General features: G+C 36.6%; 1 protein-coding gene across 1 annotated transcript in view; it reads right to left on the bottom strand.

Annotated features, from left to right (window-relative positions):
- KALRN (kalirin RhoGEF kinase) overlaps positions 1 to 26478 on the bottom strand; it is a 315007-nt gene that overhangs the window by 256575 nt on the left and 31954 nt on the right. The window contains 2 exon segments of the mRNA XM_039323763.1: positions 10238 to 10750; positions 17819 to 18011. Of these exon segments, the coding sequence (XP_039179697.1) occupies positions 10238 to 10750; positions 17819 to 18011 (706 nt within the window).

Below are 26478 nucleotides of genomic sequence, written 5' to 3'. Positions count from 1 at the left end.
TCCCTGTTCTATGGCACTTTTTATCTTCAATATTCTTGCTATTCTTTTATTTCAAATTTAAGGTTGACAGTCTTTTAGTATAGTTGAGTATTTACATGCCTTGTAATCGATTTTATGTAAACTTTCAAATTATCAGTAACTTGCTATAATGCTTTTGAAAAAAAGAAAGACATTTAAACTGGAATAAACTACTTTTGGTGGATGATCAGTTTTAATAAATCATTCTGCATTATGGAAACATACTAGAAACAAGTTGTTCCTCACTTTAGGGTTTCTGGTGGTGCCAGAGCACACAAACTGTAATCTTAGCTGCAGTACATTAGTTTTACATGTGTGATTTTCATATTTGAATCTCCTATCTTGCTAAGCTCCATTCAAAGCTGGTTGAGTAATTATCTATATGTCTATTTTCTGCAGCAGTACTGCTTCTTGTTATCTGTTTTCAATCTTTATATAATCTATAAAGTGAGATATGTAGTCTATATACTGTACTTAGTCCCTCCGTTAGTATTTTTCATGAAGTTTTGGCTGACTAAAAAATGAGGGAGGTTTTGCTTCTTGATGCTAGAATAGAGGTCCCCAACCTTTCCAGCTTGGCAGACTGGTGGTGGTGGGGGGGAAGGATGGTTCTGTGTGAGTAGCAGGCCTGTGATAATGGGCAACGGCCCAGGGTTGGGGACCTCTGTGCTCGAAGATAGTAATTCCTTTGTATGTTTTTTACATACTGATTTATAGCCTAATATTCTGCCATTATATCATTATTGACTGTTGACTGTCTATTATACATTCCCTTTCTTAAATTAAATTTTGTCACCATGTTAAGGTTACTCTTGGCCAGTGTGTGCCAGGCATGAAAGATCAGGTCCATAAGTGAAAGTTCAATTAAGCTGATTTATTGCTACTCATGGGTATGCATAGAAATATTGTCAACTTCCCCCCCCCCGGAGATTCGAACTACTCCCACCTTGCCGGCCTTCAAGAAAGCTATTAAAACTCTCCTGTTCTGGCAGGCCTGGGGTTGATGTCCCCGGGGGCGGGGCGGGATTTGATTGGGACATGTTGTGTGAATGTATTCATTTTTAATTGTTATACTTGTTTTAATTTTGTACACCGCCCTGAGTCCCTAGGGATTGGGTGGCATATAAATTTTACTAATAAATAAATAAATAAACTAATGATTAGCATCTGCTAGGAATTAGATAAGGGTCAACGGAATTCCAGGGGGGGTTGGACTTAGTTCACTTGCAGCTACCTAGAGAGTCTAGGCTGATCTCTCTTTTAATTCCATTTCAGTTTCTTCCATTTTTCCCCTTACAGTGTGGCACATTAGATACTTATGCTCTGCTGATCTCCCTATACCACTCATTAGATTCTGAAGATAAGATCTTTCTTGGTAAGTTTTAAATAACATAACATTGTGGTTAGTAAGAGTCCACAAAAGCAATCAGAAATTCTATTGTGTCTGTGCTTGTTTATATGCTGAATAAAGAACATGAAGGAAAAAAATAGCAGAAAACCACAATTACTAAGATTACCTGAATGAAACAAAATGAAATTGAGAGGCAGAAGAATGTATCTCCACCAGAAGTTGTACCTTTCAGAGCAGCTACCAGCATGCAAAGATCTGGCACATTTTGTATACATACAGAATGTTTTTGACCCTATAGACTTATTTCTTTTGATTTATGGCTGCAGTTTTCAGATTTAAATTGTCACATCTGCACTGGCACCTGTTCTGAATTTCAAATTCCTCTTTTGCAATGATTTGAATTCAGAATTTGAACTCTGCTTCAGTCTGTGGGCATAACAATGAGGCCAGCCTGAAAGGCTTCCAGAAAATATTAAGGTTTAATTCTGCACAGGATCCCGTTTTTTGTTATGAAAAACAGGTGGCATTCATTTATAATTTCTGAATTCTATAAAACTGCTGCAACATCTCCAAATTATAATAATGAAAAAATACATGAAATCTTGTGAAGTACAATAGAACAGAAGATCTGTCTAAAGATTTAGTGCTCAAATGCTTAGTAAGCCATTTCTAATACTTGCAGAGAAAAGAATACAATTTTGCATGCTAAATATTAACTGCTGGCTCACAGATGTTTTTAAAGAGAATTCACCATGTAGGATTCTAAATCAGCATTATAGTGAGTCACATTTCTCACTGCTGTAGAGAAATTGTAGCATGAGATTCCAACGCTCTTTTCTAAACTGGAGTTTTATGTCTTTCCCATTAATATTTTGCCCATTACCTCTGGTTATCTTTTTCCATAGTGAGTGGGAAACATGGAGACTTATACACTATTGCTAAAGCAACCCAAAACTCTAAGATCCTGGATTTTTGCCGACAGATATTGAACAAAGGACAAAGATAGGAAATGAAAAATTGCACTTTTAGTGTGCATTAAAAGTGCAATTTTTCATTTCCTATCTTTGTCCTTTGTTGAAAAGATAGATATTCCTTGGTTTTGCAGGAGCCTTTTACCTTACTTGTCAGGCCAAAGCACACACACACACACCCATGCCTATGTTGAAACTACACTCAGCAGCACTCACAATCTAGCCAGCAGTGGGTCATTTTAGCATATTGTGCAATTATACACAATATGATTTAATAGGTTAGTATAACATGCAAACCTGAGTAGTTGAATTACTTCAATTAGCCATGATTCCTTAAACAATGGATAAGCAGACCTCATAAACATAACTATCTCCCTATTATTCAGTTCTTGGCTGCTATTCTATGTTGTATCTGCTCTCCTGATTCTTGATGGGGGGGGGGGAGAAAGTATGTGAACAGACAGAAGTTAACTGTAGATGAAAAGAAGCACCAGATGTTATGATTTTATCCGGACTACAAACTAGCCCTACTCACACTAAATGAACATTATGATTGTAAGGATAAGGAATCCAAGTCTAATGGACAATTCAATTCAATAGTCATATACATAGTGATTCAAAACTCCATCAAATGCCATAAGACCTACTACCAGGTTAGCAGTCAATGTCTTGTCAGAGATTTTGTTCATTTCTCCCTTCAATGAGAATTTTTAAAAAGGACCATCTGGAAGGATCAGACTCACAGACTGTTTAACATAGACCAAGTTCTTTACAGATGGCTGGAGGATGGAAAGTCATTGCTCATAATACTAACAATACCCAGAGCCCCAGGACTGCAATTTGGATGGATGTTCAGGAAAACAGCAGCATCCAAGCCTCCTACAGTGTGAAAGATCTGGAGTTCATTTTGGCACATGTTTCCACCAAACACAATGTTTTGATTTTGCAATCCAGTTAGCACTTGGCTTTGCAGGTGCTGCAAGCAAATTGGATTGTTTTAAGGAGCTCATTCACCTGGAGATCAGAAATAGGGGACTTGCTGCCTCCTCAAATAAAACTGAAAGTTTGTACCACCAATTTCTACAGCTGAAGCCAGATTGTCACATTAGACAAAGTATGCTTTCCAAAACATGCTGCAGTATATTTTCTTTCAGGACAGGGAAGGCTTCCAAACAAGTGCTAGGAACAGCTAAGATACTGCACAGAACCATCAAATTCCCAGGCCTCTGGTAGAGGACCTGACATTGAGGAAGATACATATCATCCATAGGAGCAAGATGAGAATAATGTGTAGTATGATACGTAGATGATAGATGATATGTGATGATATATGATATATATCCACAGTATTACCATTTTATCTAAATTACAATTTAGTTTCTTTGCTTTCATTCATCCTAAAATTACGTACATGCGTGAACCCGCTTAGGACTTGTATAGTCTCGCTCCATAGATGGATTTGAATTTGAAATCACTTTGATGCAAATAGAAAAAGTGTTCCATTACATGTCATGTAAACTATTACAATTGATAAGCAGCAATTTACCAGCTTTTTTGCCCGAGTCCCAATATTTCAATTTCTTCAAAGAAAATTCCTCCTGTTTAGCATAGAAAAGAACTAATGTGGAAAAGTTAACAATCACTGGAATAATGATGTGTCTGCATAATTACTGGAATAGTGCTGTGTTAGCAGTATGTGACTAACCTAATGTGCATTGTACTTGGATACAATGTATGTAGCAAACTCTCCATTGTATACCCTTGAGAAACAACCTAATGTATTACAATGTGTATTTCAATGTGTATTCCTTTGTTCTTGAGGAAAGGAAAGTATAAAACTGAAGTCTGAACCCACCCTCGGGGTTCAGAATTGCTTGTTGCTATAGCTTCTGAACCTGCGCAATAAATCTCTCTGCTAAAACCCTCTGGAATTCGTAAGAGTCCTTTCGTTTTCCACAAGAGAACCAGCTTTACGTTAGCTAGCATATAAGCTTTTAAAGTTTTTTTTTCTTCTGTAAGGTTCTTTGCGTATCAAAACACTTTCTTCAATCATGATATCCATTTGCTGGTAACCAAAATTTCTACGTTTTCCATGTGTAGCTGCATAAATCACAATCGAGCTCCCTAGTCTTGTAAACATCCCCAATTTTCTGAAGACCAGCTGAATTACCACTGACCTAAAAAAACCTATCACATTTGTTATTTAATATACAGCAGATAAGAAAAATATCATCATGTAACACAGAAGTATTAAAATATCATCTATCATTGACTAACTTAACATTTTAAATTAAAAGATTAATGTGATCAGAGCATGAACTGATAAGTATTATAATTAAGCTTGGAGTCTATAATTTGATCAACTAAAGAAGAGGATTTTTAAAAAAATATACATATCCAGTCTACTATGCCAATATAGGCATAGGAAGTAAACATATAATCCCTAATGGTCAGATTAAGTTTACACCAAATATTTTCCAAATTAAATTCCTGCAAAAAACATAAGGCACGTTCGAATTCTGATCAAAAGTACATTTTTGGTTGGATACTATGATCCACATAAAAATAAAAACCAAAATGAAAAACTCCACCAAAACCTTTGAAATGATACTGAATTTTGAAAATAGATCTGAAATATTTATGGTATAAAGAGCAACCATTCAAAGTCATGATGTTGGTGAAAAAATAACTTTATGACAAATGCCTGTATTCACGACTTGATCACAATTATAGTTGCTATGTGTTATCCTATGCCTGACTGGTTGTTTTCCTTCTCCCTGCACAAAGCAAAGAGATTGCAGAGGAAGGGATTACAACAGAGTATGTAGGTACCCAGTGAGAAATACATATGAAAAGAATGCAGCAACTCTGAGCACACTATGCAATCAGCCAATGTATTTGCTTGGTTTTTTCCCTCTCCCAGAGCGAGAGATCGCTTAAACAAGCAAGTGGGGGGAGGGGATGGGAAACCATGCAATTCCTTCACATAATCCCTCTTGTGCCTCACCTGTTTTTTTTTTCTCCCCCCTACACACACTTCCCATAGAGCAGGGGTTCTCAACCTTGGCAAGTTTAAGACTTATGGACTTCAACTCCCAGAAAAAGTTGGCTGAGGAATTCTGGGAATTGAAGTCCACAAGTCTTAAAGTTGCCAAGGGTGAGAACCCCTGCCATAGAGCTTATATATTGGAGATGAAGAGATTACAAGAAAGTAAGCAGGCTTCTAATGGAGAATATACCAGGCTGTCAGCAAAGTGCACCCATGGCTCCCAACTCTCGTTCCTTTCCATGTGCATTCCCCATTAGGTTCCTACTTTCTCTCTTATAACCCCTTCCTCTCCAATGAATATAAATAAAAAATTAATTCTCTTCTTGCTAATTAACTCAGAACTGGGGTGAGCATTCCAAATGGCAAGGGAGTAGGGAAAATGAAAGCACAGCTGAGGTCATGTGATTTCTCACTTAGTGATTGCTTCACTTAACAACAGAACTGCCAGTCCCAATTGTGGTTGCTAAATGAGGACTATTCAGTAATACATTTGTCCCAATATAAGGCAGTGTATTTAGAACTAATGTGCTATGGATTTGGTTTTATGGTATGTATAAAACCATAACTTTTTTTAAGAACTTCAGTCTATGAGTTGTGTATCAAATAAATCTTGGCTCAATTTTGGTGGAGGTCAGTATCTAATCCACTGGCTGAAACACTGGCTAAAACTATATATCTTAGTGTGTTTCTTTTGGCTGATTTAAACTTTTCTGATTGGTTGCTTCTCCCTGGAATAAATTTGATTGACTGTGGCCCCTCTGTCCAATACCTGAGTGTGAGAAAGAGGTTAAGCAGAGTCCTGGAGTGAGGGATTTAAAATTTCTTACTACTGTAATAAGAATCTGCCTAACAGACTATTCTTTGTAACTCTCTCTCCAGCTTTCTTTCTGTTGCACATATTTGTAGTGTGTATATGTAGAAACCTCTCCCTTCATATGTATTTTTGTGAGCAATGCACATAAATGCATTTTATATTTTACTCCATGAATTTTCAACAAGGGTTTTTCCCCCCTTAACACAATGCTTTTATGCATATATTTCCTAATATATAATTTTATGCTATTTTTTTCTTACTAAACTTATTTGATACCCATTTTTCAATCGGTGAGCTGCATTACTAATTTTGAAAGCATAGGTTTCAGCATGTTAGCCTGCTGTGCTATGTTTTTCATGGAAGTTTAGGAAGTATAAATATAATAAATTCTTATTCAGGTTAAAAAAAATTCTCACGCACTTCTCCGTTCCGCAGTTCTATGAAATATTGTATTATACTTGTTCTTTTGTTATAAGAACTTCAGGATTATGATTTATAAATACATTATTATTCTGTCCTTTTTTCAAGGATCGCAAGATGGCATACATCCTTTCCATACCCCTGCCATATATTCAGACACTGTTCCCTTAGATAACAGTCTCTGATGTTATCTGCTCCTGAGTGTGTAACTTAATCCAAGGTCAACAAATGATCTTCACATCAATGAAGATTTAAATTGAATTTGCCTGATCACAATGTAACACTTATACTGAGGACTGATAAGATGCTGTTCTCAACATGACATATGTTTTTATTTATTTCTGTTATATAAGTATGTAATTCTCTCTACTGACTAGCCTACCTATTTATTATAATTGGGTATTCATTGCCATAGGAGAGGTATTTTGATTCAGATGTACTGAGATAGCAACACTGACATGGGATTACTCACTTAAGGGGGGAAAAAAGTGAAAAGAAGAACCAGCATGAACACCAGCACAAAGTATTTCCAGAAGCTCTGCAGGCAGTACATAGGCTGATCAATATTTTCTTTCTTTATTGTATTTATTCCACTATAATATGAAGCATCCACCCTTGTCTTCCCTGCCCAATAATCATAATCATAAGCAATTTATTAGCATTCCCAATACTGTCTCTTGTTTTCTATAATTAAGTAGCCTGGGGATTGCAATACCACAATATACAATAAAGACAAATACTGATACTGTTATTCAGTTATTTCCTTTTCCTGCAGAGGCACAGACAAGTCTGCCAATCATCTCTCTCTCTCTCTTTCTCTTAAGTCAAGAAGTAACATGAACAACATAGGTCAGGGGTTTTTATCTTAAAAGTTAAATTTACATAATTAGGCGGCCCTGTTTGTATCTGGCATACTGGTAGTCCTCAACTTATGATCACAGCTGAGCCCTAAATTTCTCTTCCTAAGAGAGAAGTGAATTTTGCCCCCTTTTACAACCTTTCTTGCCACAGTTATTAAGTGAATCACTGCAGTTGTTAAGTTAGTAACACGATTCTTAAGTGAATCTGACTTCCCCATTGACTTTGCTGGTCAGAAAGTCACAAAAGGAGATCACATGACCCCGGGACACAGCAACCATCATAACTAAGGACAAATTGTCAAGCATCCAAATTGATTATGTGACCATGGGGATACTGCAATGGTTATAAGTGTGAAAAATGGACATGAGTCACTTTTTCAGTGCCGTTGTAACTTCAAACGGTGACTAAATGAACTATTGTAAGTCAAGGACTACCTGTAATATGTAACAGCCTCCTGTGGGTCAGCCAATATACCCCAGACGAGTGGCCAAACTGAATCATAGTTTTAGAAGATGAAAGCCCTCTGTAATTGAACTGCATGTACATATTCCATATTTCATTCACCCACACTGAATTCCATCCCTACCTCTGTGACCTAGAGCAGGGGTCCCCAATCCCCAGGCCTTAGTCCACTACTGGGCTGTGGCCTGTTCGGAACCGGGCCATGCAGTCGGTTGGTGAGTGCACGTGTAAAGCTACTCTCATGTGAGCGGCAGCCACTTGCGCTCGCACACGAAGCTCCCTTCGTGCGAGCAGTAGGCACGTGTAACTGCCCCTCGCACAAGTGGGAATTGCACGGGCTCACGTGTGCCCATCTGCCACTCACAGGAAACTATTCTCTCTTCCCCCCTTGCCGGGCCACCAAGCCAGAAGGTTGGGGACTGCTGGTCTATGGGATGTTTCTTCTTTGTCCTATCTATGATGTTTTGCCAAACCATCTGATGCCACTTAGCTTTTAATCATGTTTAAAGAAATTCAGAGGTACATCTTTCTGACCTATAACTCTAAGGTTTAATCAAAAGGTGAGCAACCTCTTTGCTACAAAAACAAACAATTACTATGGAGCAGTGGTTCTCAACCTGTGGGTCGGGACCCCATTTGGGGTCGAACAACCATTTCACAGGGGTCACCAAACAACGCAGTCCACCATTTTTTTCCCTTTTCCTTAGCTTTGCTACTCCCTTTTATTCTATTGGCTTTTGAAAGCCAATAGAATAGACTCTCTTGAATAGAGTCTAATGCTATTGGTTTTCAAAAGCCAATAGGAATTGTCCAGGCTGTCTCTGCCCTGCTGAGCTCACCAAAAGTCCCATTCTGCAAACGGTGCTGCACCAGTTGAGTAGTCCTCGACTTACGACCGGTTGAGTAGTCCTTGACTTACGACCGGTTGGGGGTCGCGGAATTAAAAAGGTTGAGAACCACTGCTATGGAGGGTCGCAGGTGGCATAAAATACTCAAATAAAACAACTTTAGTGAAGATGGAAAGGCTCAAGTACTATGGCATTTAAAAAATAATGATCACTGCTAAAGGAGAAAAAAAAAGAATGATCTAGGAGATCAAATAATTATTTTGCCTCAAGATGCATTTTGACATATTAAAGTATGGAAATGAAAAAAAAGTTACATCATCTTTTGCCTGAATCGGAAACCACTTATGAACAGATTTAATGCCTGTAAATTGCAGAGTCATGCCTCACAGAAGTCTAGAAAAACCTGAAGAACTACATAAAAGTTAAGGAATTAAATTACTTATTGAACAAACAACAGTAACAGTTTGCTGTTGTTTTTAACAAATACTTTACAAATCTGTTCAGATATGATACAATGAACCACATCAAATAATCCATCCAGTATTATTTACCCTGATGGGAAACAGGACAATTGCCCTGTTTTGGTAACTGAAGCATTAATCTCCATGACACTCATGACAGAATACTTAGTTAAACAACTGTATTATTCATCACTTAGATAAGGATGATGCCCATAGTTCTTACAAAAACACCATTGCCTCTAAGTGCCACAAAGAGTGGGGCATTGATGCAGTGACAAAATGGGAATAGGCAGAACCGACATGTTCAACCCACTTTTTTGGAGAGGAATCATGAAGATTTTTGAATTTAAATAAAGTATGGGTTCTAAGCCTACTGAAGATTTAGTGCACTCCTTTTGCTTTTTGGTTGAATAAATAACCCACCAGAAATCACACTGGTGAATTAGGAGTGGCTCCGAACAACACAAAAATGAGGCTAGACACAGAAGAGAGCATCCACAGGAGGAGGGCTTTGATCACAGAGTTCATTTTTTATGTCCCCCTGTGGACATCTCTCACACCATATAGTCTAAAGCAGGGGACTTCAAACTTGGGCCCTTTTATGACTTGTGAACTTCAACTCCCAGAATTTCTCAGCCAGCATGCCTGGCTAAGGAATTCTGGGAGTTGAAGTCCACAAGTCATAAAAGGGCCCAAGTTTGAAGACACCTGGTCTAAAGACTGCAGATTATTCCTCCCTGATTTAGAAAATGAATTTACAATGTTTGGATTCAAACTGTTGCCACATGTACTTAACCAAGGAGCTTGCTGACTGTGTGATGCCCGTGGACCTATTCCTCAATATGTATATGATTTTTGTTTCTTTGGTTTTCCCTGATTAATTTTTCATTTTGATAAAATGGAGAAAAAGATTTGGCTACAACTTTGTCATTGCCCTTTGATTTCAGGTTAATAGTCAAGAAGAAAAAAGGCTGCATCTTACCTTTTCTGCATCTTGTTCAAAAAGTCGAAGTTGAAAGCACTGATCTAGTTTCAGTTTACGGACATGCCACATCTGATGCAAGTGCTGTCGTGTTGAATGCAGCTTATCTAAAAGACTGGTAATCTTTGGCACAAGACTTTGGAAATCTGCACTGCCAGGAATGCAGTTCCTACCAGAGAAACCATCACTGCATCTTATGCATTGTAATAATCGTTGACCTTCACGGTCCAATTCTTCCACTGGAGCTTTGATTACTTTCTTCTTGAGCTGGGTATGTTCGTCTATTAGTCTTCTTGAACCCTCCACATCCACTGGAAATTCCTTCCTAGCCAGCATTTCCTGAAGGTCCTCCAGCCTGGATAATAAATGGATGGCACTATTGAAAAATTCTTCCAAGGAAACTCTCAACTCTATCCATTCATCATGATTGTAATCCAGAGTTCCTTCAAACTCTTCTGTTAGTTGGGAGGGATCAACCAGTTTTGTTAAACCTTCAACGGAGACCATGCTTGTCTAAGGAGTTAAAAAAAAGTGTGGTTTAGTTTTTAAGTAATTATACAGAAATCCTGTAACAATTAAGGATACCATTAACTATTCATCAGACAGCATAAATGGAGAAGCAGTAAGCAGGAAAAATGCTTAACAGCCAGATAAGAATACATCCTAGTGCAATATGGCTGTGAATTGTCTTTGTCTTGGCTCTCACAACCACAGGGGAAAAGAAATGGACATTGTGAGAAAGAGAACTCATGACGATTGTGGTGGCATCATCAGTGTTACTAGAAATCAGCAAGAAATGAAGCATTTCCTCTGTCCTGCATAAACTCCTTTGGGACAGATCCTATGTCCACAACTAATATTATGAAAGTACATTTCACCTCTCCTTCAACATACACATTCAGGATACCTTCACACAATGGGTGATAATTTGGAAAACTGCATAATTTGCCCACTTTTAAGTTTTCACACAATACAGCCCTTTTAGCAAAATTCACACACTAGGTACTACTTGTTATGAAAGCTGTGTGTGAATGTGTGTGTGTGTGTGTGTGTTTGTGTGTGTGTGTGTATGTGTGTGTATTTACAGCAGGATTGTTCAACCTGAAGGCTTAAAACTTCATGTAGCCACCTAAACTTTGGATACAGCCCAAAGAGTCTCTCCAAAGATTGTCACCAATTGTAATTTTAATTGACAGAAGGGAAAATGATTGCTATATGTGCAATAACACATTCATTGTGCTTAATTAAATACTGTAAATTAATTTAAGTCCCCACCCCATATATAGACACTTTTCAAAATACAGCCCTCAGCATGCCACTTAAAGCAAACAATGGTTCTTGTCCTCCAAAAATGATGTTTTAGAGCAGACATGTCCAACTTGTGACATCACGTGATGTTGCGCAATGTATCTGGACGGTTTTGCCATTGCCGGCAATGGGGTGGGCGCGGCTTCTGGATGACACATCCAGCCCGTGGGCCGGCAGTTTGATAGCCCTGTTTTAGAGGATTATATTTAGAGATTATTCATCCCCTTTTCAGTCAAACTGTTTTAGCTTGGAGAAGTATTAAGACTGCTCTGGCTGTCTTGGAGGACGACTCATGCTGCAGAGTAAATGCAACTTAGGACTCCTGTTTTACAGTTCTTACTGTCATGCTGTGTCCAGAAAGTATCCTTGTTTCCTACAAGATTGCACTTTTGCCATCCATGCTGTTTAATATCTACAGTATATGAAACTGAAATTGGGGGAAATCATTAAAAACTTTGACCCTCCCAATCATATTGCACCTTATTGTCCAACTTCGAAGGGCAATCACTGTCTTGAACATTGCTTATATTTGACAAAGTCCTGGTTGAGGAAGAATGCACTGAGATTAAATCTAGACCAAAACAATTAGTTTTTTATAAATAAGAAATTAGACTTTGAGATGGACATTTAGACTGTTTTGATTAGTTTGCAAAGTTTGAAAGGAATGGTTTGCAGTTTAAAAATACTCCTTCACCCTCATTGGTCATTGAATTTATGATGGCTGTGACATGGTGCACATTGATGCAGTTAGGACTGCTATATCGATTACAGTATTACATCATCCATTTTTGAGATGGTCAGATTTGGCAACAGTTATGCATGCCTTGATTATATTTTATCTTGAACTTTGCAGTGCACTCTACACAGTGTGATCTATGCTGGGCTACCCTTGAAGAGTTTGCAGAAATTGGAACTAATACAAAATGTGTCAGCTAGAATGCTATACAGAATAAAATATAGGAATTATATGATGCCTCCACTGAAAAAATTGCACTTACAGCCAGTGATTTAGTGGGTACAATTTAGGGTGCTACTATATCATCCCTTAAGGCCTTGAAGAGTTTAGGATTTCACAATATCAGGAACCATCTGTTTTATACAGTTCCATCCAACTTTTAAAATTTACACAAGAGGTCTTTTTAAATGTGACCCCATTTTTGGAGATCTGTCTTTCTGGCACTTATTTATTTACTTAAAACACTTAATAACTATCCACCTTCTAACAAACTCTGGGCAAATCCCAATCAAAACTTAAAATGACATAAAAACCATTCTAAAACTATTAAAACCAAATACATAAACATTTTGAAATAAGACCTTCTCCTGTATTTCTTCCAAACGTGGGAATATATTATCTGAGTTTATGTGACTCCACCTCTAAGTTTTGAAATTCTGTAAGATCCAAAACTTTAACAAAATTCTCAATATTTTGGTAATGTTATATTTGTTAGAGCAGGAAGGTTGGATGGTATTATTATTGTTATTATTTCTTCAAATAATATTATAGATTTTATTGTGAAAATTACCTTGAGATTGAAAAATATGATTGGTCAAGATATCCCACTGTGCTGGAATCTGAAGACAAAATTTCCAAATTCAGTACCAATATTATAGTTAGCATCATGCTGGGATTTTGTGAAAAGGATGCTGTATTAATGGGCTGCTTTTCAAGTACTACCTTTCGCTATTAATTTTGAAGAGTACATAATAATAATAATAATAATAATAATAATAATAATAATAATAATGATGATGATGATGATGATGATGTTTGAAGGGACCTTGGAGGTCATTTAGTCCAACCCCCTCCTTAGGCAGGAAACCCTATACCATTTCAGGCAAATGGCTGTCCAGTCTTTTCTTAAAAACTTCCAGTGTTGGAGCATTCACAGCTTCTGGAGGCAGGTTGTTCCACTGATTAATTGTTTTAACTGTCAGAAAATTTCTCCTTAGTTCTAGGTTGCTTCTCTCTTTGGTTAGTTTCCATCCGTTGCTTCTTGTCCTGCCTTCAGGTGCTTTGGAGAATAGGTTGACTCCCTCTTCTTTGTGGCAGACCCTGAGGTATTGGAACACTGCTATCATGTCACCACTCGTCCTTCTCTTCATTAAACTAGATATACCCAATTCCAGCAACTGTTCCTTATATGTTTTATACTCCAGTCCCCTGATCATCTTTGTTGCTCTTGTCTGTACTCTTTCTAGAGTCTCAACATCTTTTTTACATCGTGGTGACCAAAACTGGATGCAGTATTCCAAGTGTGGCCTTACCAAGGCATTGTAAAGTGGTATTAACACTTCACGTGATCTTGATTCTATCCCTCTATTAATACAGCCTAGCACTGTGTTGGCTTTTTTGGTAGCTGGAACACACTGCTGGCTCATATTTAAGTGATTGTCCACTAGGACTCCAAGATCCCTCTCACAGTTGTTACTATTGAGCAAGGTATCACTTATATTATACCTGTGCATATGGTTTTTCTTCCTAAATGTAGAACCTTACTTTTTTCACCATTGAATTTCATTTTGTTAGATAACACCCAATGTTCAAGTCTCTCAAAATTCTTCTGTATCTTAAGCCTATCTTCTGGAGTGTTGGCTATTCCTGTCAGTTTGGTGCCATCTGCAAATTTGATGTTCCCCATCTATCTCCTCATCCAAATCATTAATGAAGATGTTGAAAAGCACTGGGCCCAGAACAGAGCTCTACACTCTTCCCTCCATGTAGATGCAGTTCCATTGAGGACCACATGCTGAATACAGCCGGTCAGCTAGCTACGAATCTATCTTATCAAGTAGTAGGTTGTGGTCTACTTTATCAAATGCCTTAATGAAGTCCAAGTAAATTATATCCACAGATTCTTCTGGTCCATTAATTTTGTCACCTGGTCAAAGAATGCAATAAGATTTGTCTGGCTTGATCAGTTTTTGACAAAGTCATGTTGGCTTTTGGTAAAGACTTTTTTTTTGCCTCTAAGTGTTTGCTGATTCATTGCTTGATTATCTTTTCCAAGATCTTCCCAGGTATTGAGATCAGGCTGATAGGTCTGGATCCATTTTTTTTTCCTTTTTTGAAGATGAGAACTACTTCAGCTCTTTTCCAGTCCTTTGGTAGTTCCCCCGTGCTCCAGGATCTTTGAAAGATAGAGTTCAGTGGTTCTGAAATCACATCTGCCAGTTCATTCAGAACCTTGGGGTGTAGTCCATCTGGTCCTGGTGATTTGAACTAGGGTGGACAGGTGCTCACTTACCACTTTCTTGCCTATCTTAACTTGTGTTTCTAATCTGTTTTTTATGGTACTGTTTTTGATAGGTTGGACTGTTTTTTCCCTTTGTGTAAAGACGGATGCAAAAATTGAGTTGAGTAGTTCTGCTTTGTCCCTGTTGCTTGTCACCTTCTTGCCACTTTCTCCCATTAATGGACCAATCATGTCCTTAACTTTTTTCTTGTTTTTTACATGTTGAAAGAAGCTTTTTTTATTGTTATTTTTAACTTTTGTTGCAAGCCTTAGTTCATTTTGAGCCTTAGCTTTCCTCACTTCATTTTTGCAGGCTCGGGCTATTTGCTGGTATTCTACCTTAGTTATGTGCCCCTCTTTCTACTTTTTATACTTGTCCTTTTTGTCTTTCAATTTATCAGAGAGTTCTTTATGGAGCCATGCTGGTTTCTTTTGAGAGCTGTTATTTTTCTCCTTCATTGGTATTGTGCTAGACTGGGCTTTTATAATCTCACTTTTCAAAATTTCCCAAGCTTCTTGAGTTGTTTTCTCCTTGAGGATTCTTATCCATGGAATCCTTCCCAAGCTCTCTCTAAGTTTGTTGAAATTAGCTCTCTTAAAGTCCAAGACTCTAGTTTGACTGTGTTCGATTGCTTGTGCATAATGTTGAATTCCAATATTGCATGGTCATTCCCCCCCCTAAGGTTCCTGAGATAGGCTTTATTACAAATTCATTACATGTGGCTTTAAAACTTAATTTTTATGCAATTACATTTTTCTAGAACACAGTTTCTTGAATTCTTGGCACTGTTGAAATAAAACTCCCTGTCCAAAACAAGGACAAGGGAAATGCTTTGGCAACATATAATTTAAATTGAGCCATGGCAGCGCAGTGGTTAGAATGAAGTATTGCAGGCAGACTCACAGCCAGGAGTTCAATACTGACCAGCTCAAGCATTCCATCCTTCCAAGGTCAGTAAAATAAGGACCTAGATTGTTGGAGGTATTGTGTTGACCCTGTAAACTACTTAGAAAGTGCTCTAAATCACTATGAAGTGGTATATAAGTCTACTGCTTAGTGCTATTGCTAAATTGGAGTTCATAGCTTCTAATACAATGAATATAACTCTTCCCTTTGACCCTTAAGTCTTCTGTTACAAATACTCTCCTAGTTGAATAAATGTTATAACACTGAAAGCTTCCAACTTGAAATAGATGTTTATTATACAGACGTCAGGCATATGATTGCCAAAATACACTGCTCATTATTCTTCTCCCACTGGAATCTTCTTCTTGAGTAGGGAGTGCATTGCATTGTCTATAGCCCATTGTCCATAGCTCTGCATGCATCCAGTTCTTTCTTTGTTGGAATACTTTTTTAAATTAGTTTACCTTGAAACATCTGCTAGGTACCTTCTCTAGTAGAGATATTAGATTGTTTTTTCTTTTCCCTTCACTGAGATCATTTTATTTTCCAGATCTTTCAAATTCTTTTTGATTTTCTTACCAAAAATTCTTATTGTTTGTATTTTTTAGCTTAGGTGGTATATAACTGATGATTTTATCCAGACTGTACAAAGCTTTGATAGGATGTTTCACTTCAACAATGCCTTAAGCAAAGATTTTTCAAAGTTGCTTCTTGAAGCAATGCAATCCCTTAGGTCTAAAGAGTGAAATGTCAACCAATTTTGAAATTGTAGCCCTATGATTATATTTTTTCATATCCTACTGGGGACATAAACAACACCACACAAATACACTTTCTGCTTCATTGGAAAAATCAGCAGTTATTCATTTATTTATTTAAATCTATTGGCTGACCAATTCCAATGGACTTTGGACAGCATACAAAACTAGGAAAAAAAGTCAATGAACACAACTAAAGAGTTATTTAAGATGTATTTCTGCATTGTTTTTACAAATATTGAGTCAGTAGATGGCACAGTACTGTATTTCAAAAATGCACCATAAGCAGAGTGTGTTAATTTAAACAGTAATTCTTTACATTTAAATTCTAATTAAATTTAGGATAGGGCATGTCAATGTGGGCAGAAAATTTCTCACTTGGTTTTTAAATCTGTTTAAAATATTCTTCTCCTGCCATAACTGGTCTTTTTAACATGAAGATAGGAAAGGAGGCCTCTTTGTTTAAAGCATTCTGCAGATACATTTATTATTCAGTTAGACTCTCCCTGGAGAATTTGAGATGAATAGGAATACATTATCAAACTTCATCAGGAAGGAAGAAAAGATGTGCAAGGACAAGGTAATATCCTATCAGCTGTCATATTTCTTTCCAGTTCAAATGCAACCAATCAAAATACAGCCTGCTCATTCAAGTCTTTTCAGAAGCAAAGAAAAGTAATTTGTAAAAAGCCTGAATTAATGACAAAGAAGCTTGTTGGGTCATCTCCAGTGTTAACTGGAAGCTCCAGAAATCTGCATTTGTCAGTCACCTGTCAACCCTGCTCTTTTTTTTTTTGCTTACCAACAACTTGTGACTGACAGGCCCTGAAGGGAAAATAGGAGCATAAACCTGGCTATTACTGGGGTTCTTCAAGACAGAAGATTTTTTTTCTGCAGAAGTAGCTGTCAGAGTAACATACTTTCTGTTTATAATCCTTCCTCTTTGCCTAAGGGCAGTATCTTTCTTTCAAGTTGACATTGGCAGGTATCAGTGGACTTTTCAATGACTTGTATCTGCTAAATTGTATAGCTTGAATTTCAACCAACTGCCATTAAAGATCTATGCCTATATATATTGCTCAGTCTGCAAAACAGTTAAGCTGCAACATGCAAGCATATTGTTATGGATAGGATGTTCATTTGGGCATATGCAACTATTTATATTATTTTCGTTTGGAATGAGAAAAAAGTATACAACTACAACTATCAACAACTTATCATTTGAGGTTTTTTTTCCAAAAAAAAAAATATGGATCCATGTTCCGTTCATTACACAGATGTTGATCAAATCAATGTTTGATTAGTAATCTAAAATAACAGACAGTGCTAGATTTTATCATGGTTCTTAATTAATGAATCTTCTCCATCTTACCTCAAAGATAAATTTTGAACTTCCAAAATTTGTCTTCTGCTTTTGCCAAAAGTTATCAGGCTTGATTATCAGGGCAACATGAATTTCTGCAGGAAAGGCCTCCTGAAGAGTCTTCAGGAGAGGTTTGATCAGATCCCACTTAGAGCCTCTCATATCAATGATGACCGTGAAACCACGTTTGCAGACATCTTCACTGTAGGGATTAAACATTGAATAAATTAATTCCAGAGTAGGTTTTAGAAATATGAAGTAGCAGTTAAATAGACATTTTATTTCTTCTGACCTGATTCCTATATTCACAGATTCCAGATCGATAACCATTGTTTGGTTCCTAAATATGCTCTATTGCAATATTAAAGCATTAAGTGGATAACTTGCGCATTTGCTCAATTGCTTGTACATTAATTTACCTTTAGATAAACCACATGATATAATTCATTGTGATTCACTATACAAGAGAGATTAAGTACTAGTTTCCTCAATATCATGAAGTGAATTTCTAAGTGTAAATGAATTTGATATTATGCATCGCTTCAAAAGATTTAGCGGACCTTGAAACAATATACTTGACATTCAGTGGACCAATATTCTAAGTCAAGTAGTTTTATTAGCTTAAAGATATCATCAGACTAATGACATACATTTCTGTCATTTGTGTAATGACATCATTAAGCTGATTATATGGTGGCATATTTTGCACTTCAAAAGACATTTGTAAATAACCCTCTCCCCTATTTAGACTATTAAAGTAACATATCTCTGAATTATCTACAATTTGTAAAACATACACAGTCAATCTTTATTATTCATGCATTCCATCTATGCAAATTCACTCTCTCGCTAAAATTTGTTTATATTTACTGAGAATTTTACACAAAGTAAAAGACTATCTAAAAAAGTAAAAGAAGGAAGTGCAAGAAAAGAAAAAAGGAACGAACTTAAAGTTATAAGCTGGTTGTCAAACATCCAAAATGCAATCATTGATTGGGGTGAGCTGGGGGGTGCCTGTCAGAACTTCAAAATCAAGGCATAAAGTACCTTTGAGGGGATCTGTTATAACTTTGAACAATTTCTAAGCAACCTACAACTAAGTAAGAACTATCTATATCAGAAGATAGGATATAAAATGTGTGACGCTTATACAGCAAAGTTCCAGTTCTACAGGAAGCTGTATCTTGTATTGCTTAGAGTCAAAACAACACAGACTTCTGTATGAATAACCCAGGACAGCACCAATATTATATTGATCAAAATTCTTACACATAAGAGTTGCAATGATATATAGCTCCAATACTGATATGATATATAGCTCCAATATTGCAATAGCACATATTTTAAAATTAAGATGCTGCATTCAGTTGCTGATGCCCAAATGGTGTAAGGGCAAAATGAAAGCTTAACTAACTATATTTATTTCTTTAGAAAAGTTTTAAACATGGAAGCACTGTAACCTGATCTGAAGATCTGTCATCTTCTCACAATAGTTATACCAACCATTGTATCTACTAATCTATAATTTTTATTTTCTAAATAAGTGGCAATTATCAGGAGGCTATTTTGCCAGTGGTAAATTACCCAGAATTAACTAATAGCATCCCACAAGTAGCTTCAGATGTTGCACACTAAAATTTGTCCAATAAGTTGTAGAAAAACTGTACAATTAACATGATGCCAGGCAGTTCAGATACAGCAGATGAAATACAGGGCTCGGGGGTTTTTCTAGGGGAATCCATTGCCCTAATTAAAGAATTTTAACGCAATACAAAATGGCCTTCCTGAAACTGAGAGAAGCAGAATGGAATTTTGGTAAAACAATTATTTAGGTTATGTGTAACAAAGCTTCTCAAATATTTTGAGCATACCTGCTGCTATATATTAAAATGAACCGTCCTTGGTGAAACCTGACATGACATTTCTCTACCTTTATTTCTTCCCTCCAAATTTAATTAACAACTACCTGAAGCCTCTAGATAATCATTAAATTTTCAGGTATTACAGGTCTGCAAATATTTCTTTTTAATTTAGCCTTTGAGGTGCAAGTTAAAAAAAAAAGAAAGTTTAAAAATGTTCTGACATAGAATATTAATCTAATAAAATGGAAATTGTATATTTTGGCAAAATGTTTCATCATCGGAGCAAGACTTTTGAATGAAAAAGAAGTATTTTGAGTTTGAAACATCTCAGAACAGAAACAGTTCTAGACAATGAGTTTTACTTTAACAGTATCTATTATTTATATGATGAATGTATATAAACATAAATAAATAAACATAAAAACCATTAAGCATACATGAATAAATGCAAACTTCAAATTGTCTTTCACAAAACACAATTTATGAAAGCTTTGACTTGAAATTTTCTTTTAAATTAATGCCGAAAACCAAGACTGGGTCAAGTAATCCCTCAAAGTTTTGAAATCTCTTCTTCTCAAGTAAAAAAATTTCCTTGGATTTTACCTAACTAAAAACATTGCTTCAACTTAAATTATTAACAGGAAAGTATTTATCAGTTCTTCACAGTGAGATAACTGTTGTGGGCTTCAACCAGGAAGTTCAGTTGTGGCACAGGATTTTTGTGGTTTTGGCTTTATTGTTCTCTCTTTTTTTATTCTTTGTATACATATATTGGTTTATTCTTTCGCTGTGACCCACCAAGGATTTGGTTTTAAAATGGACAGTCCTTTATTTATTTTACTATTTCATCTTTATTATTTTTATAAATTAGAATTAGAATTAGAGTAGATTTGTAAGGGACCTTGTAGATCATCTAGTCCAACCCTCGACCCAAGCAGGAGACCCTGCTCCATTTCTGACAGATGGCAGTCCAGTCTCTTCTTGAAAGCTTCCAGTGATGACACTCCTACAACATCTGGAGACAAACTGTTCCATTGGTTGATTGTTCTCACTGTCAGAAAATTTCTCCTTATTTCTAGGTTGAATCTCCCCTTGATCAGTTTCCATCCTTTCTTCCTTGTCTGGCCTTCAGGTGCTTTGGAAAATAGATTGACCCCGTCCTCTCTGACACAGCCACTCAAATATTGCTATCATGTCTCCCCTGGTCCTTCTCTTCACTAGACTTGCCATGCCCAGTTCCGTTCTTCATATGTTTTAGCCTCTAGGCCCCTAATCATCTTTGTTGCTCTTCTCTGCACTTTTTCTAGAGTCTCAACATCATTTTTATAGTGTGGAGACCAAAATTGGTTGCACTATTCTAGGTGTGATCTTACTAAAGCTTTATAGAGTGGTATAAGTACCTCATGTAATCTTGATTGAATCCCTCTGTTAATGCAATTTAGTATTGCATTGGCTTTTTTGGCTGCTGCTGCACACTGTTGGCTCATATTTAATTGATTGTCCACTAAGACTCCAAGATCCCTCTCACAGTTACTGCTATTAAGCGTGGTTTCAGCCTAACTATATGTATACTTTTGGTTTTTCTTGCCTAAGTGTAAGACTTTGCTTTTCTCTACATTGAATTTAATTTTGTTACATAGGGCCCAGTGTTCAAGTTTGTCAAGATCCATCTGGATCCTGAGTCTATCATCTAGGGTGTTGGCTATTCCTGCTAGCTTACCATCAACTGCAAATTTGATAAGTTCCCCTTCTATTCCTTCATCTAAGTCATTTATGAAGATGTTGAAGACTACTGGGCCTAGGACAGAACCTTGTGGTACCCCATTACTTACTTCTCTCCATGTAGACATAGTACCATTAAGGACTACTTGTTGAGTACAGTTTGTCAGCCAGTTAAAAATCCATCTGATGGTGATGCTGTCTATCCCACTTTTTTTTTTTTTTTGCTTTCTAAGAAGTAGGTTGTGGTCTACTTTGTTGAATGCCTTGCTGAAGTCTAAGTATTCTATGTCCACAGCATTTTGCTGGTCTACTAATTTAGTTACTTGGTCAAAGAATGGAATAAGATTGGTTTGGCATGATCTGTTTTTGACAAACCCGTGCTGGCTTCTAGTTCTAACTTTGTTTCTAGATGTTCACAGATTCGTTTTTTTGATTATCTTTTCCAGTATCTTCCCAGGTATTGATGTTAGGCTGATTGGTCTATAGTTTCCTGGGTCTGTTTTTTTCCTTGTTTGAAGATGGAAACCACACCTATAATGTCTTTATGCATGAAGACCAATGCAAACAATGAGTTAAGCAGCTCTGCTTTCTCTCTGCTGCCTGTTACTTCCTTGCAGTCTTCTCTCTTTAATGGACCAACTATTTCCTTGATTTTTTTTTCTTGTTTATATGTTTTTTTATCTTTGACTTTTATTGCAAGTCTTTGTTCATTCTGAGCCTTTGCTTTCCTGACTTCTTCTTTACAGATTCTGGCTATCTACTGATATTCTGCCTTAGTTATGTGTCCCTCTTTTCATTTTTTGTACTAGTCCTTTTTGTCTTTGAGTTTATCAGAGATATGTTTGCTGGTTTCTTGTTAGATTTCTTGTTTTTCTTTTTCAGTGGTATTGTGCTGGATTGGGCTTTTATGATCATATTTTTCAGAGTTTCCCAAGCTTCTTGAGTTGTTTTCCCCTTCAGGATTTCTATCCAAGGAATCTTTCCCAAGTTCTCTTGGATTTTGTTAAAATCAGCTCTGGTCTAAGAGTCTGGTATCATTATGTTCTATTGCTTGTGTTTGCATTATATTGAATTCCAGTATGACATGATCACTCTTACCCAAGGTTTTTGCAGTTTCAACCTCTATCACTTCTTCCCTGTTCATAAGAAGTAGGTCCAATATGGCTGTCCCTCTAGTTCCCTCCTCTAATTTTTGGACAACAAAGTTGTCGGGTAGGTTGGTCAGGAATTTATTCGATTTCTCACTTGGTGCAGAATGAGTCTTCCAGTTGATGTATGGGTAATTGAAGTGTTCCATTAATACTGGAATGTGTTTCCTACATTTATTTGTTAATTGGTTAGCAAAAAGTACATCTATAATAAAAATAAACCAAGGCAGCAAATATACCTAAAACTCCTTCCTTCTTCTTTTTTTTCCCATAACCACCTGGTGAAGTAAGTTGGGCTGAGAGAGAATGACTGGCCCAAAGTTACCCAGATGCTTTAACTCTTAATTCATGGTCTCTTGATTAAAAGAGACCTAGTGCCTTGATTACTACACCAAACTGACTCTCCAATTTGACTTCATTTAAATATTTTAAATAAACAAATGAATTAATACTAACCTCAGTAGGATCTGAAAATATCATTATAGATATTTCAACCAAGTTCCAAATTAAAAAAAAATGCAGTACATTGATCTTTTATAGGAAATTGGATAAATATGATGAATTAACCCCAAACTATGGTTGATATAGAAACTCCCCATGCAGTCCAAAAGATGTATTTGATGTTATTTGGAGAGATGAATATGGTACTCATGTGGACACTACTTACCATGCAGATAATAAAACTCTGGAATGTTAAATAAATTCTAGGAAAGGATGATACAACACTGATATATTTCTCTAGAGGCTACTACCTTAGTATCCCTTTCTCATCTAGTGTCTTTTTCATCTGAGTCATTTGGCAGCAATAAAAAGGACCATGACTGAAGGAAAATCAATGCAGAATTGCTACTTGCTGGGAAATTAACTGCTAGAACAAGTGTGCCTTTCAAAGGAAGACACTGATGGACATGGGATTAACTGATAGCATATCAGAAGATGTAACTGAGCATAATTGAGGATACAACTCTAGTTCTTACAAATAATTTATTTACAGCACAGGAATCCAAGACATTGCAACTAACATATCCCCAAAGCCTCAAAAACACCACATCAACAATGTAGGTGTGGTAATGCAATTATAATAGAATTTAACCAAAGAACAGGCTTAAGTGGAAACAAAAATGTCTGTGTTGCTGATACAATTCATGTCACCATAATTCAAGAAAAGTAAATTGTCATTGCAAACTAATTATTTTAAAATTTTAAATTTTTAACAGAAATTAGTTATTACACAAAAAGTAAAGGAGAAATGCCATTTGAATGAAAATATCAAGTCCATTTTTCTTGCCAATGACCAACTCATATAAATTTAACAAACAAACAAATAAACATACAAGCTCCTTCTTTGGGGGAAGTTACTGTGCCACAACAGGTGGCTAGCTGGACATTTTGGGATATTAAAACAAACCTTGTTCTCCATTACTGTTGGGGGATTCACATTAGAGGAGATCACAAGACCCCCATATCGTATTGCCACCCTTGCCAAATTCTTATTGACAAGGGACTTGTTCTATTGTATCCCCTCTGGTGCAGGAAGACCAACCTGAAATATTTCATTGGAACTCTGACACAGAGATGAGAAGCAGCTTGATACATATATATGTCTTCTGCCACTTTGATATTTCCATTAACCAATACCCTTGCAGGCACCAAAACATCTGACTGGTTGAATATTCTAGCTATGGCGCTTATCAGCAGTTCAAGCTTAGAAGAAGAATGGAAATGGTTGAAAGTAAAAGGGGATAGGACTTGTCTCCTATCTTTGTGAAAAAGGCAGAGAATGTCCTGCCTGAAGGTATGGGGAAAAAGTTCTGAATTGACGAGAATTCCCGACAAATTAGAATTTAAGAAAACTGCCATATAGTGGGACCTAGGAAGTGTGCCTTTTCCATGGCAGTCTCTATCCTGTGAAATAGCATTCCCTAGAAGGCATAAAGGGAAGGAGAAAGAGGGGGAGGGGAGGGGGAGGAGGAGGGGAGAAGGAGTCTGTTGAGACAAAATACATAAATTCTAGGAGTTAAGAATTATGAAGTCTAGCTCAAGAACAGTAGCAAATTCTCATGCTAAAGCATGCGGCCTGATGATCATAGGATGTGTTCTAGATCATGTTTGGCATTTATTGGGTTAAGTGCTGTCTCCTTAAGAGATGGCTTATGCAAAATGTAGTTTCAGCTAGTCAGCTATATCATGTTAGTAGGTCAGTGGGAGGAGCCATCAAAGTTTATGACAGGATATCCTAGGCACAAGCCTGTTGGGAAAGGTTCCTTTGTTCATCCAGCCTCATGTCTCCTAGCCACACGGCTTGGAGGTCCTATGCCAAAATGTGTTGCTTATTCAGAAGAAGAGGGGAAAATCCATTATCAAATTACTTTTCTTCCTTTAAACTGTTGCAGGAGATTAGAGGAAAATTAATCCTATCAAATTACTGTTCTGCCCCAGACAGAACAGACGTCTTTAGTCTCATCCAGGACAGACAGATAACTCAGAAGAATAAACAGAAAATATTGCTTTTATTTCTAGGAATCCTAAACAATAACTCACTGTTATGTAGAGATAAGTCAACAAGCATATTTAGCGGTATTGGTTCATTCCACAGGTAATTTGATAATGGATTTTGAAAGGAACATTGTATACAGTCCCAACCAAGCCAAAAAAAAAAAAAAAAAAAGCTTGTTCCCCTAATTCCACTATTTCAGTTTTGCTGAAAGACTTTGCTGAAAACTTCATATTTCTGGTCAAATTATACTTCTTCATATTGATAATTTAATTATTTGGCATTATGAGCAGTTATAGGGGAACATGAGAGGACAAGTAACATCATATGCATCATAACATTACAGTGATGTGAATTACATATGGTAGATCATTTATGTCATGATGCAACTGATGCAAATTACATTTGCACAATGGCATCATGTTATATATGTGATGTTATCATGGCTTCTACCAGACAACCATGGCTGACATCAATAATTTAGCTCAATTGCAATTATATATCTATGAACTCTAGATGTTTCCATTTTTCTTGCTTTGTTGTTGATATAGCTTGCCCAAATAGACTGTAAAAGGCAGTATTTCAGCGAAAAACATTAAGATTGCACAAATAGGCCTAAGGGAGCATGTTAATTTTTTATTTGGGTATAATTTCAAGTGTGACTAATGTGAAAGCCAAAATAATTGGCAGGATTTGTTGATTAAGCCCCGAATGTCTGTAGAGAACAAATTAAGTTCAGCTTTAATGAAAATGGGTGTATCAGGTAATACTTCTCAGTAGGATTATTTAAAGGCATTAGTACTTTTGGCAAATAAGAAAGATGGCATGCTCTCACATCTTAGATCTGATTGAATTCTGCACAGCGTGGATCAACCTACTTTTTCCTTGCTAACTGCATGCCTAATTCTGGGTATCAAGTTCTTCATCCCTAACCCTATGGTGTAATAGTGTTCCCTGCTTAGCAGATGTTTACTATCTGCAATTCCTGTTTTTCAATGTCTTTGGAGAATTATAAAATATTATCAGCATATACAGACAATCCTTAATAGTGCAGAAGCTCATCAGATAAAAACATTTGCAGGCTGGTAAACATATAAAGGGAATTTGTGTCTTGCTTGTATCTGCCTTCATACTTAAGAGTGCTTAACAAAATTTATCAGATTCTTTTGTTCCAAAGAACAGCATTAAAACTGTCCCATTTCCATAGTTTCCTAGTAGTCAAGGAACTTGTTAAAATACATAAATAATGTAACAAATTCTGACACTCTGATGAATTGGATATATCGGGAAAACTCTTCCAATTTAAAACTAGAATAATTAATTGATCATTGCCACTAATTGGTGTCAGAAATCCCCACAGTGAAAGCAGAACAAACTGCCCTCCCTCCAAGTGTGGAATGATGCAGCATAAACTTAACATTTACTGAATTATGTTTTGCCCTG

This window comes from Crotalus tigris, unplaced genomic scaffold (assembly GCF_016545835.1).
Source record: "Crotalus tigris isolate CLP2741 ecotype Arizona unplaced genomic scaffold, ASM1654583v1 scf7180000024282.1769268, whole genome shotgun sequence".
In the NCBI taxonomy this organism is placed as follows: Eukaryota; Metazoa; Chordata; class Lepidosauria; order Squamata; family Viperidae; genus Crotalus; species Crotalus tigris.
Note: the sequence above shows the minus strand (reverse complement) of the source record. Positions and strands in the feature narration are given on the sequence as shown.